Source organism: Orcinus orca, chromosome 4 (assembly GCF_937001465.1).
Source record: "Orcinus orca chromosome 4, mOrcOrc1.1, whole genome shotgun sequence".
NCBI lineage: Eukaryota > Metazoa > Chordata > Mammalia > Artiodactyla > Delphinidae > Orcinus > Orcinus orca.
This window is the reverse complement of record NC_064562.1, coordinates 98,300,936-98,314,523: the sequence shown is the minus strand read 5'-3', so window position 1 is coordinate 98,314,523 and position 13,588 is coordinate 98,300,936. Positions and strand designations below refer to the sequence as shown.

Here is a 13,588-nt window from a genome sequence, read left to right as displayed (position 1 = left end):
TGGAATCCTAGATATGTTTGTTCACTAGCCACTGACACTGGTTGACAATGCTTGCAGATTAATCAAGTACCTGTTCATATGCAAGGAAAGATCTCACTGTCTTAGATAGCTCCTCTTTAAAAGTAAAAAGCAAAAGCAGCGCTCCTTATAATTCAGCAATGTTCTGCTCCATGACTGTTTCAGTGCTTTATGACTGACAAAGAGAGTCATTAGAAGTCTGTTTGATGGACATAACGAAGTGAATTGGAAAAAATAAAAAAACCTTTTCAGCCCATTCAGAAATAATTGATGTGACTGAGACAGCTGTATGTGAGTTCCAGATAAGGAGACGATTTATGGAGAAACTATTGAAGCTAAAAAGGAAGGTGCAAATTTAAAGTTTCCCATAAAGTTGTCTGTAAGACACAGAGCAGAGAGATTTAACCTGAAGTTCTTTCCAGAGGCATCATTAGAGTTCTATCCTCTTGCAGATGCAATCCTCATAAAAGTAGTTTCACTAGGTTGATGGACTCCAAGGGGAAACTTTCTACATTCTTAACCTGATGCTGTGTTTTCTCTTTTACTGTAAGCATTGTGTATAACAGGATATTCCTAAAGTTCAACTCTTTTCTTTTCCATTTTCAAAAATTGGCCACTGCCCTATCAGAGAAAACAATCCATTATTATTGTACAGGTTGCAACTTAGAAGATTTTGATAATGCAGATGGAAGGCCAATATTTTTAAGTGTATCTGATTATGGGACTTAATATTTGCTTTTATGGTATGATGGTTACCTTTTAATCAATCTAACAATTAAGAATGGATAAAAATAAAATTTTCATTATTATCATATATTTACAAATATGCATCTGGTCTTTATTGCTTTTCTTAGAGACTATAAATGAACTTTGTGACAAAGATTTTTTTAAAATAGGTAGCACTTGGAAATGTTAAACACATTTGACAATGATTGCATTCTGAAAACAGAATAACATATTGCTGTTAATTTCAGAATGAATTTTCTTAAAGGTGTAGATTATAAATTGTATATGCTATTATATCAGTACTGTCAAAAAAGCAGGGCAGTTATATGGTTCTCTAAAAAAAATTAAAAATGAATCTGCAATATAAAAAATGAGGCAGTATTAGAATTTGACATCAACTTCCTAGATATTAAAAAAAGACTTTTTAGAAAATTGTTCCAGTCCTCTAATGAATTTGAAATGTATGGACTTAACTTTCTTTGAACTCTCTGAATAAGACCAGGATAAGATCTGGCTTCTACTCCATATTCGAAGTGGGGATTCTGATAACTTTGTATGTGACCTCTAAACCAGCTAACCTGCCTAGATTGAGGTTTCCTGTTTGGTAGTCCACATTATCAATTGCTGAGATGAAATTTGACAGAAAAGAAGAATGAATCAAATGCTCATCACCTCTTCCCTTCATGAATGCCTTACCCCTTGCAATACTATCATTAGAACAAAAGCATTGTTTCTGTCATCCAGACATATTCTAAATCCCCTCCTCATCTATGCAGACTGTCTTTCTCTTGATCCCAAGTTTACCAATACACCATTTTAACTTATGTTCATGTTTTCCAAATTTTAAAAAATCCAAAATATTAATAAGCAAATGCATTTATTGAATATGTTACATTGTATAACCCCACAGCACCCAACTTAATCCTTATTTGCTATGCTTGCCTTTTCAAGGCTCTGAGGTTGATTTTATGTGCAAATGATCATGGCGATCACATGTCCCTCACCTTGGGCTCATCAGAATTCTCAATGAGGAGAGGAGGATAGGAAGACACAGCCATACTTATGGACTCCCACAGCATGAGGGAATGAATAGAAGGGAGAAGACCTCTCCATTCACATCTGTATCCACTTCCCATGTGACCTCTAGATTTCTAGAACAGAAAGTGAATAAAATTATATAAAGAATGGATAAAGATTATATAAAGAATGGACTGGTTCCCAGTCTATAGTAGTTTAAAGCAAAGTCAATTCTAATGCATTTTCGTCAGCTGGGGCCTGGCATGAGGATGGAGGTACATCCCACACCCCAGGGATTGGATATTATCCAGAGTTACCTTTGAATATATGTGTGTCTTCAAGTGAAAGTCTCTAGTGTGTCATAATGGAAACAAAAGATAATTGATGAATGTCATTCTTAAATAATTGAATATAAAAATATTCATGCTCAATAAAAATGATTAGATTCAAATAGTTTTTGAAAAATGTGGGTGTTACTGTGTGTACCTATTTGTTTTACAAATAACTTGCATGTAGAACAATAAAAACTTAGTGCATGAATTGGAAAATTAGGCCTGAAATTTCATATGAGTTTTTAAAATTATATTTAGAAACTTTGTAAATTGCTGGGCCAGCTCTATATTTTCTTAAAAAAACAAAAACCAAAAAACCTAAAACATAATGGGAGATAGCTCTAGTTATATAGCTGTGGCCTGAGGTATAATACCTTTTATAGTATATGTCTTTGAGCAAGCTTAAGGTTCTTCTGTATAAACTATCTCATTAATTCTCAGAGAATTTAAGTTAGTAAGGGGCAGGTATTATTTTCTGCATTTTACAGACCCTGAGCCTAAGGCACAAGAGCCAAGGGTCAGCTAAGTTGTCTGAGGTCAATGGGGAATCTATAATGTTGCTTGGAATAAATTTTTTTTTCTATTATTTCTAATATACAATATTTTTTCTCATTAAACACATACACACACACGCATACACACACACAAATCATACATGCAGTTCCTCAATGAGTTTTATTGTTTACCTTGCCTTTGTGATTTTATTCTTAATTTCATTTTTCCATTAATTCTAGTTAGTTTACTTCCAGTCTCTGATTTCTTTCATTCCCTGACAACCTTATGTTATTAGGCATATTTTTGCTTGCCCTTTTTGTTGCATCTTCAACTATTTACCCTAAAGCAAAACATTTTCAATAACAATGAAAAAAGACAAAAAAAAAAGATTTTACACAGATCTTTTTTTTCTTTTAACTGCTACCCCACATCTCTCATACCATATTTTAAAAATTAGTAGTCTGTCCCCACTTTCTCCATTTCTCCATATATTTACAAGTGGGTCTTTTACTTCCTGTGGCTTAATTTCCTAGAATTGTTCCCCAGAGTTCAGAGATTTTTTAGCAAAAATGCCCTTCTAATGGATGAATCCAATGGACCTTTGGTAATCAGCATTCTTCTCAACATCTCTGATGGCTTTGATCATGTAAGATTTTATTCTCTTTCCTGAAATTAACAGCTTCCTTGGCTTCTGAGTTTCAAAAATGACCTGGTTTTCTTACTCACCCTGTTTTTTATCCTTTGCTGCTGGTCCCAGATATGAAATCTATTATCAGCCTTCAAATATGTATTATCTATCAAAACTATTTTAGAGATCTTGGCCCAGAAACCCCTCCTTTGCAATGCCTGCCCTAAATTCCTAAGCAGGTTTCATGGCATTTGGGGGGTACCTTTATTTTATTGGAAACTTAATCATATTATATTTTGTCTGTTTTAATATAAGTTTTGAGTTTCTTAAATGTGTAGAATTATTGTTGGAACATCCTTGAAACCCTGGGACATAACGGGACAAAACAAGTGTAGGTATAACGACTAGATCCAGTCAGCCACACAGCTTTGCTTTATAGTGGCCTTGCTGGCCATTCTTTTTGCTGTTCCCTCATTCTTTCTTAGCATAATCCTCTGCCCTCAACATTTCTTCTTCCTTCTCTTTTGCAGGGAATTGTCAGATCATGTCTTTAATCTCACCCCTTTAATTAGATCATTTATTTGCCTAATAAAATCTTTGATTTCCACTCCTTCTTGTTTATAATTCTCACACATGTCCCATGCACAATTTTTGGAACAATTTTCTTGGACACTTCTTTCTTGCATTACTTACTCAATTTTCAAGCACATCTTCAGAGTTTCAAAGATCTGGGAAGCTGACACTCGTCCTCAAGCTCTTCTGCTTTTTCCTGTTTTGTATAGACCAGCTTGCCTTTGCAAGACATGAAGTCGTTTATCATCCTAGACAGAAAAATAGAAAGCTCAGACACCTCAGGTCACTAAATATCTTCATATTATACTTTTGCATCCCAAGATGAAATCATGGTTCTGTTGACTCTCCAGGGAAATTTTATGAACACTTAGGGGACCAGCTGGCTTCCTGAAGCAGTTTAGTCTTTTTGACCAAATAGTCTTTCGACTGTAGGGTTTCTCCTTCCTCTCTGTGCCTCTTCATCACCTGGAGAGATTTTAGAAATGATTGATATCCAGTTCCACCCTGAATGCTGATTCACTGGGTTTAAGCTGAGGCCAGATATTTGCATTGTGTTTTCTCAGAAGTACTCTGGATGATTCTGAGGCACATCTAGGTTTAGGAATCATCGCTTAAACCACTCTGCTTCAGAGTATCAGTCATTAACAAAGTGATAGTTACATATACAATGCAAACTCATTCTCTCTGTCACACAGTCAACACATTGCTTACATTTCTGGTTTAGTCAATATATCTGGACTATGTAAATAATATGAATTTCTGTGTCATAACTTCTGCCATAAAACCTATCTTCTCAATAGACCCAACCCAATGATGAAGGATAGTGTGTAAATACTTGTCTGTCTCCCGAAATATCTGCCTATCTATTTACCTATCTATCTAAATCTACATGTGTGATTTATTACTAGAATTAAACTTAATTCTTGCATTAATGGGTTCTCTTTCAGAATTCAGAATTCTGTACCAATTTGGTTCACATTACCAACTTAAATAGTTTGTCACAAGATTTTATTTATTTAAATTTATCAAAATAAAGTTTAAGAGGTAGTAATGTAATGTTTATATTATATGTAGAGCTCTAATGGGATATTTTTACGTGTAGATAAAAATGATATATGGAGTATTTTATGACCCATTGTGTGATATTCTTTATTTTAGATTTTTATTATGAATCATTTTCCACTCATTTAGATATTATTTTAAATGAAAAAGCTTTTTATAAAAAGGAATTATTAATGGATCTAAGCATTTGCTAGTATATATATTGATCTTAGTATTTTAAAATTACAACATTTTCCTTCCATCGTTAAATGTAATATGTAACCTACAATAATTCATGGGGATCAATATATTCACAGTTAAAATAGGGTACGGAATCAAGAAAATAAAATGCACAGATTCAGGGCTTCCCTGGTGGTGCAGTGGTTAAGAATCCGCCTGCCAATGCAGGGGACACAGGTTCGAGCCTTGGTCCAGGAAGATCCCACATGCCGCAGAGCAACTAAGCACTTGCGCCACAACTACTGAGCCTGCGCTCTAGACCCCGTGAGCCACAACTACTGAGCCCGCATGCTGCAACTGCTGAAGCCTGCACGCCTAGAGCCCCTGCTCCACAACAAAGAGAAGGCACCGCAATGAGAAGCCCACACACTTCAACCAAGAGTAGCCCCTGCTCGCCACAAATAGAGAAAGCCTGCGTGCAGCAATGAAAACCCAATGCAGCCAAAAATAAATAAATAAAATAAGTTTAAACAATGCACAGATTCACAGTAGTTATTACATAATACATAATAGAAAAATAATTATTTTATTTTTGACATTTTTCATTGCAAACATAGACTATCACCTGTCTCTGCTATTCTATAATTACTTTTGGTAGAAGTAGCATTTAAGCACAGATTCTGAGATTTCCACCTTTGTTCAAACATCACCCTCTTTTCTATTTTTATATCAAGATGGAACATTATCTCTCATAATTTCTTATTTCTCTCTGTCAATTTATTAGCATAATTTATGTATTTCTGTATTCATTTTGAACTTTCTCCTTGCATTAGTGGACTGATTCTAAAAGATTTGAGAATCATTAAAATAGAATTAAAAATAACATTTGACCCTCCTTTTTCTTTTTGTATGTTTTTCTTAACCCACTGCTATGTCTTGAAGTGATAATATGTTTTCATGACTCTTGGCATCCTTTCTTAAATTCAACATTGTCATTAACATTTTATTGTTCGGTAGTATTTGCTGAGTATCTTCTGTGTGCAGAACAGTATAGTTTTAGGAGACTGTCACTGGTCTTACTTCTGAGGTGAGACCAAAAATAAAACAATTCACAGAGAGTCTGCAGTCAGTCGGGAGTAATAAATAGAAAAAAAAGAAAATATGCACACATAAGATAAAGCATGGGAAATACAAACTGATTTCTATGTTTATTAAGAAATAAGGTAAAATATCACAATCATACTACTGTAAAGCAATATGAGAATTATTAGTGAAATAAGGAAAATGTTTCTAGAGATTTAGTTGCCAGTAAATTTTGGCCCATGGTGTGCATGCTGTTTGTACTAGAAATACTTTGTAATTGTATTAAAAATCTGCAGTCCCAATTCAGTGAAACATTATAAAGAAGAGAATGTGCCTTAAATGTTTTCCCTTTGTAAGTTTGATTTTGAATTAAATTAAAAAGATTTTATAAAGACTGTATACTCCAAGTATGTACATGGAGGGAGAGGTACTGGGTTAGAAATACGAACAAGACAATGTTCCTGACCAATCTTCTCTATGAGACAAAATAAAGGGAAGATTTGTGGAACCATGTGTTTGTCTTTAGTAAAACCAATTTATATATTTGGGGGAAATGTCACAATTCTTCTTAGCTTTCCCATTAATAACCTACCATATGTAGATAATCCTTAACATTTTAAAAATTCTACTGGTCCCAGTTGTGATTAGTGATTTCTACCAAAAGTATTCAAGTTCTAAAAGTACAAAAAAGCTTCTTTACCTTTCTCACTACTCTGGCAACATTAGTTTTATACTTTATATTAGAAAGAACCAGTCTGAGTTATAGGTGCAAAAATCTGTACATTTATGCCACTTTTAAATCATACAAGAGCTTAATGAATACAACTATTGCCAAGAATAATCTCCAACAAATATTGCAGAACCTTTTTATATTTTTTTCCCAAAATACTATGTGTACATAGCCCTGACAATGTATGGCATTAATTTGTTCCCTTAATGAGCCTAAAATGTTTTATTTTGTAGTTATGATAACCTTTAAATTCTGTATATATTAAGTGTTCTATCCAGCCAACATTAGTAACATAGTAAATTGTGATGTCCCATTGGGTAAAGATTTGCATCATACTTTAAATACAACTTAAAGACTGTACATGATGTTACTTTTTTGAGCAAATTGTGATTAGTCATAGTAAAAGCACATACAATTAAAAATTTTGGTTTATTTTGAATTCCCTGGCTCAGGAATTTTTTGTTTATTATTTCAATACTACCCTTACACTTTCAGGGTCAATAGGTAATATATTTAAGATGAATGAAGTAAGAAATATATTCCGATTTCCTAGCACTACATCTAAATTCCTGTTTATCAGCTGTACCTTTAGTAGTTTGTCAACTGCCAAAACACTCAGTTTTAAACCATTTGCCTTATGGACAAAGTATTTAAAAATGAAATCTTCTTACAATGGATTAGCTCTATATTTATTGCTCTCCAAAATCACTGACCCTTGTTTTTATAAGGAGTCTATTTGTGTAAAACATATTTGAAGTGAAGACTACAGAATAGAAAAATGGTGACTATGTGGAAGTAAAATATCAGATTTACATGTGTGTGTTAGTGACATTGATGCTTTCTTATTTCTGTTTCAGAAAGGGAATTTTCAGTTTTTCCATAATAAAATCTAAGCTCTAGGTATTGCCTCAGAAAATAGAGTTAACCAAATAGATTTCAACATGTTATATTAACCGTTTTGTATTGAATTAGTTGTCAGTCGACCTTAATGTATGTAATTTATGTATTTTTAAAATAAGATTATTTACAATCTTATACCTTAGTGACATTCAGAATCTTTTCTCTTACAGCCATTTCGTAGAGTGACGTTTTCTGTTGTGAGTCAGCCCCAGGACCCACATCAGGGGTCACTGCAGAGTTGCTATGACAGCGGGCTGGAGGAGTCAGAAACACCAAGCAGTAAGAGTTCATCAGGGCCAAGGCTGGGTGCCCTTCCACTCCCAGAGGACAACTATGAAAGGACCACGCCGGATGGCAGTGTTGGTGAGGCAGAGCATATGGAAAATGGTAGGGGCAAACACAACATCACACACATAATCACGCTAGTGAGTCGTAATAAGTAGACTTGCGAAGGTCAGTCTAAAACCAGAATAAAATAGCTGACACTAAACCTGGTTTATTTGAAATAATCAATATTTGCTAAAAGTACAGAAATGCCAAATAAAGGAACATAACTCTATAGATAAAATTCACCAAACTTGAACCATCATTTTAAAACAACCTGTCAGAAATGAACACATTTACAAATAAATCAGAGTAGTACCTGTTATGGAAAAGACTAAACTAGTCCATAATACCTAAACAATAGCCGCTAAGAAAGGTCTTGTGTGATTGTTTTCTTCTATTCATTTTTGTCATGCAACTATTTCTTCAATTGCAATCATCCAGTCTTGGTAAAAGGAAATGACAGTAAACACACCTTGCTGGATTCTTTCTTCTCCTAGGTATTTAGAAAAATATTTTCAAACCTCTCCTTTTCAAGTGATAACTGAAATGGAGTCAAAGAAGGAGAACAGTATTATCTTATTCTCCAAAATATATTGTAAATGCTATTAGAACTCCCCTCTTATTTAATTATAAGTTTTTTCTCATTTTTGTGCAAGGGAAAGGGAGGAAAGAAGATTATAGCACTCTATATTCTTATCCTGTTGTGAGATGGTTCTCATATTATCACAATTGGCTTTACGTACACTTTCCTTTAAGTTACACTTTCCTATAAGTTAGATAGCAAGTAGTGCTTATGAAACTTTTCACATTTGTTTATGTTACCAAAGACAATTAGGTGATTTATATTTTGGATTTCAGGTTATAAGTAGATGCCTGAAGAATAAATTTGTGTCAAATAATGGAATGGTAAAGTTCTTGCTAACTTTATTATTTCATATATAAAAATGGATTTGGTTATATGCAGGGAAAGGAAGGGGAATCACACACATTTTTATTTCTAGTGAAACCTTGAAGAGAATTTTGTCTTTCACCATTCCATCCCCCAAGTGAAGTAAGACACTCTAAATTTTTGTTATATGCCAGTTTCTTTAGTGATTATATGCAAATAGAATATATTAGAGCAGGAGAAAGTCTGATTTGTTTTTCTGGACATTTACCTATGAATATTAAAACCCAACATTAGAGAATAATACATTGTAAATGACCTTAAGTGAAATTATTGTTAAATTAAATCATGTTAAATAATTAGTTTTCCACACTGTTATCTGGTTGAGCAGATATGATATTAAACAGGGTCTGATGATTGACAACCTTCTTGATTAATTAGCCAGAGATTAAATGCATTTTGCCTTATGGCTATAAAGTCATGCTTACCTGTGTGTATGGCGGTGTGTGCTTATGTGGATGGGAGTTTGATATGGTTTTTAAGAATTCACATTTTTTTTTAGTATTTTTTAAAATAAGCATAAAATTTTTGGTATGAATTGCAATGCAGATGAATGTATATTTAAGGCAAATAGGTTTAAAATGCTTTGCACGAAAGTGAAAATTAAATTAAAAATACCGTAATAATGTTTTGTATACACTCCCCCACCCCCCAGGAAGGCAGGATTAATTTACTTTAAGGGCATTAGTATATCTGCATTACCTTTTATGATATCATGTAATTTTATTTGTGTTTTAAAAAGTACTTGTCTCACTATAAACAACATAAAGTACAATCAAATCTTTATTTTTTGGGTGTCAACTATCATTGGCATTATAATCATGTTTTAATGTTATTTCTGTTTTTTGAGTTTGAGGATTCAGTGCCATTAAAATAAGAAAGAAATAATTAATAATAAACATAATTATATAAGACAAACACATAGCAGTTACTTTTTAGGAAACATACATGTCATGGAAAACATAACTGGTGAGCTTGTTGAGAGGCTAGACAGTTTACTGAGAAACATTTCCCAAGGAAGACTTTTAGTTATTTTTTATAACTATGTTTTCAGTCTTGTCAACGGCCAAGGAACACAATAATGTAACTGAGTTTTCCTGATTTTATGTGACTGACACTTGAAATTCAGTGTTTGTGTAACCATTTGTCATCTGCTAGCTGTGATTCACGTTAGCCCTGATCTATAGGTAATGACACAGGAGATGTGATTCACTTTGGGTGATCCAAATGTAGCAGTTGACATTTGAGTAAGAGTTTTTTTGGGTTCAGGTTTTCAGACTAATATCTAGCAGTAAAGTGCAATTGTATGCTTGAATTCTGGTAGTTTCATCTTCAATATTGATGGAGCATTCTGGCATAAATAGAATTGGAGTTGAAACCTGTCTAATATTCATTTGTCACATTTAATTGGAATCCAGGTAATCTGCAGTGTTTTGCTTGGTTAGGTTTTAATCAGGATTTGTATTGGATTTTCCATGAAAATGCCATTTTGGATGCTGCCCTATTTCCTAATTATTATTACCTCAAACATTTTTCTTGAATTTTAACCTATGTGAAACAATGCAGTTATAACTCAATTTTTTGGATTAACTTTCCTTGTAAAATTTAGAAGATAAATTCCAGTGCAATAATTTTATAATATTCCAATGTGATGATGCAAACTGGGTATAAATTGAGACAGCTAATGATAAAAATAAATTGTCACAGATGCTGTAGTAAGGAAATAACCAAAATACAAGAAAATTTAATTACATAGGCAGTGAAATGCACTTACGTTTTACAAAAGCTTTTATTTCTGCCTTCTATACTTTAGCATAGTAAAATTTTATTAAGAGCTTATAGGTTAATTCTCTTTATAACAAGTTTTACCCTATATTTCAACCCACGTTAGTGCCAAATGATAAAAGAGGCTTTATTTTCTTATTAGCTTAGGTGAAAGAATATGGTGTAAGAATAATTTCTTGAAACTAGAATCTATTAATTAATGTGAGACCCACTATTCTGATCATTTCAAATCTGGGGTACTTATATCCCATGGGTGTCTGGAAAGGAACAATGAAAATTATACATTAAAAATACTTTTTAAAAAACCTTCATGAATTATGCATTTATTAATGAAAAAATCACTAACATTTTTTCCTTTAATTAATATCAATAGTATGTTTACTTCAAGTTGATCCTTTGATAAAATTGGGGAAATTGGTTATTTGTTATTTTATTAAAATACATTTAATGGGATTACATATTTTAAAATATGGAGTACATGGTGGGAAGTTAAGTAATGATAAAATACTTTATCATTAATGATATTTTAATGATAAAATAAATTAATAATTTAAATGAAAACCAAATATTAGGCTTAAAAGCACCACCACATTAAGGGTAACCATTGACTATGCAAGAGCTTGCCCTTGTCTTAACTATGCAGCAGGCTTCAGAGTCTGTCTTGGAATGGTGTTTATGAGTTTCTTTAGGTCTATTGTAAGTTTTTATTTTGACCCTTGCCTTCATGCCATGGTCTACTTATTCTTCCAGAAGTCCCCCTGAATCATATTTGCAGAGCTAGTTTGTTTTACTGTGTATCACTTGATCATATGGAAAACACCCCACTTGACCTCTAATCCCAATTTTCGTTTAGGATTGGGTAGGTCACTTACTCCTTTTGGGTCTGTTTCTATCATCTATAAGGCAATTAACTAAATTAACTCGAAAACCATATGCGATTCTTTTCTCACATCCAGTTTTTCTTACAAAGTTTCTTCTCCTGAATAGAAAGAGAACTTTGGCTCTCTTAGTGAGATGGTGAGTGAATTTGATAATATGCAGTAATATGGGCAAAGCAGAAGTAATTCTAGGGCCTTCTACACAACTTATATAACACACGTGCATTCTAATAGTAGATAATGAATGTATTACCTAAATCAAAGAAATGAATCGGGTCAAAGGGTATGATTTCTGGCCAGGTAGGTGGAAAGGTTGGTCCAACAGCAGGTCAGTATGGGAGACAGTTTTGGAGCCTCCCCACATTACACTGTGCAAGAGAGGCATTTTTAGGTCTGATCTGGCTTTCGGTACAGTGCCCTCAAAACCATTAATTATGACTAAGTTATCTCACAATTGAATAAGCACATTTACTTTCTTACCTCACAGCATAAAATTTGGTCAGATAAGAGTGAACAAAAGGTACAAAACAGTATGTATTTTTCCTCTAGGTAAACTTACAAATAGTATAACATAGAAATAAATTAAAATAAGAAAATAGGAGTTGATCCATAAGGCAGGTTTAAAAAAGTTAAATGGTCAGAAATTTGGCCATTTTAACTGCCTAATTAATTTTATGCTTTTGATTTTCTCAGACATTTAAAATATAATTTTGATTTTTATATGCTAATATTTTTCAATTTCACACTTACAAACTTTCTTACTTCTTCAAACCTATGTAAACTAGGCTTAACTGTTTTATTCATTCCCCTCACTACACATGCTTTAGTGTTTAGAGCACATTGTTCTTGAGGGTTGAAACATGGTGCATTCCGCTGGGAAGTCTTTTCGTATCTGCCATGGACTTTCACATTGCTTTCAGAAGTAAATAACAGTATATTTGAAATATCATTTGGAAATGAAACATCATTTTTATATGACCAAGGGTAATTAGAAAAGACACTAAACTCATATCCTTGTGTGGGATAAAGGACCCTCTACTTTCTGCTTTTCTTTTACATACCCAATTTTCAGTAGTCATCTGTAAGGTACTATCATCTGGTTCTTGTTGGTTTCTGCTGTTTTCATTTAGATTGAATTAACAACACTGTCTCTTCCAGCTTTCCAAAGATGCTCATATACTTGTTAATGGCATACTCATAATACCCCAAAACAAATGCCCTGCAAATTTTTGTCTGTAGGAAGAGACATATACCTTAGAAAGATTCATTTTCATGGTTCTGCATTTCACTGTGTCTAGTTACCAGTGTCTGACTGCATTTTTTTACTTTTCTAGCCATCTGTAAAATGGCTCTGTACCTCCCAAGTATCCCCAAGTCCACACCCCCCAAAAAAAATTCTGGAGGGCCTTATTTACTCCTACTTCTTCATAGTGTTTATGGATAGTGATAATAGAGATTATCTCTAAGCAGAGTCTCAACTAATCAAGATGTATGCTACAGCAGTTTTCTAGCTTTCCAGTAAAATGAGCAGCACAATCTAAAAGAATCTAAAGAAGACATTGTCCTGTAGAAGAAGAGGTAATGTAGTAGACAGAATGCACTGGCTTAAGAAACAGGCTTGAAATCTAAGGACATCGGGTTAAATCCTGATTTCTCCTCTTACTAACAGTGTAATTTTCTGACTTCTCTTAGCCCCACTTAATAATAAATTGTAGGATTGTGGAAGACACTAAGTGAGATAATAGCACGTAATAATTTATAAATAAATAGTAAAAGAGTAGCAATAAGTTTACTATATTAATTGATGATAAAATTATTTACTACTATTATTTAAATAGTAATAATAAAATAATTGTGATTATTGTTAACTCTAGGTAGATTTGACATGACACGATGGCGTAATCATAAAAACATCATAAAATGTTTAGT

The 13,588-nt window shown here is 33.2% G+C and overlaps 1 protein-coding gene across 6 annotated transcripts in view; it reads left to right on the top strand.

Annotated features, from left to right (window-relative positions):
• The window catches only part of PCDH7 (protocadherin 7), a 409,263-nt gene that overhangs the window by 181,959 nt on the left and 213,716 nt on the right, over positions 1-13,588 (top strand). For 4 of the 6 annotated variants that reach the window (XM_004266219.4, XM_033421627.2, XM_049708853.1 and 1 more), the window contains exon 2: positions 7,894-8,110. In XM_004266219.4, the coding sequence (XP_004266267.1) occupies positions 7,894-8,110 (217 nt within the window). The remainder of the gene's footprint in view (positions 1-7,893; positions 8,111-13,588) is intronic. The other 2 variants (XM_049708852.1, XM_049708851.1) reach the window with 2 other exon arrangements.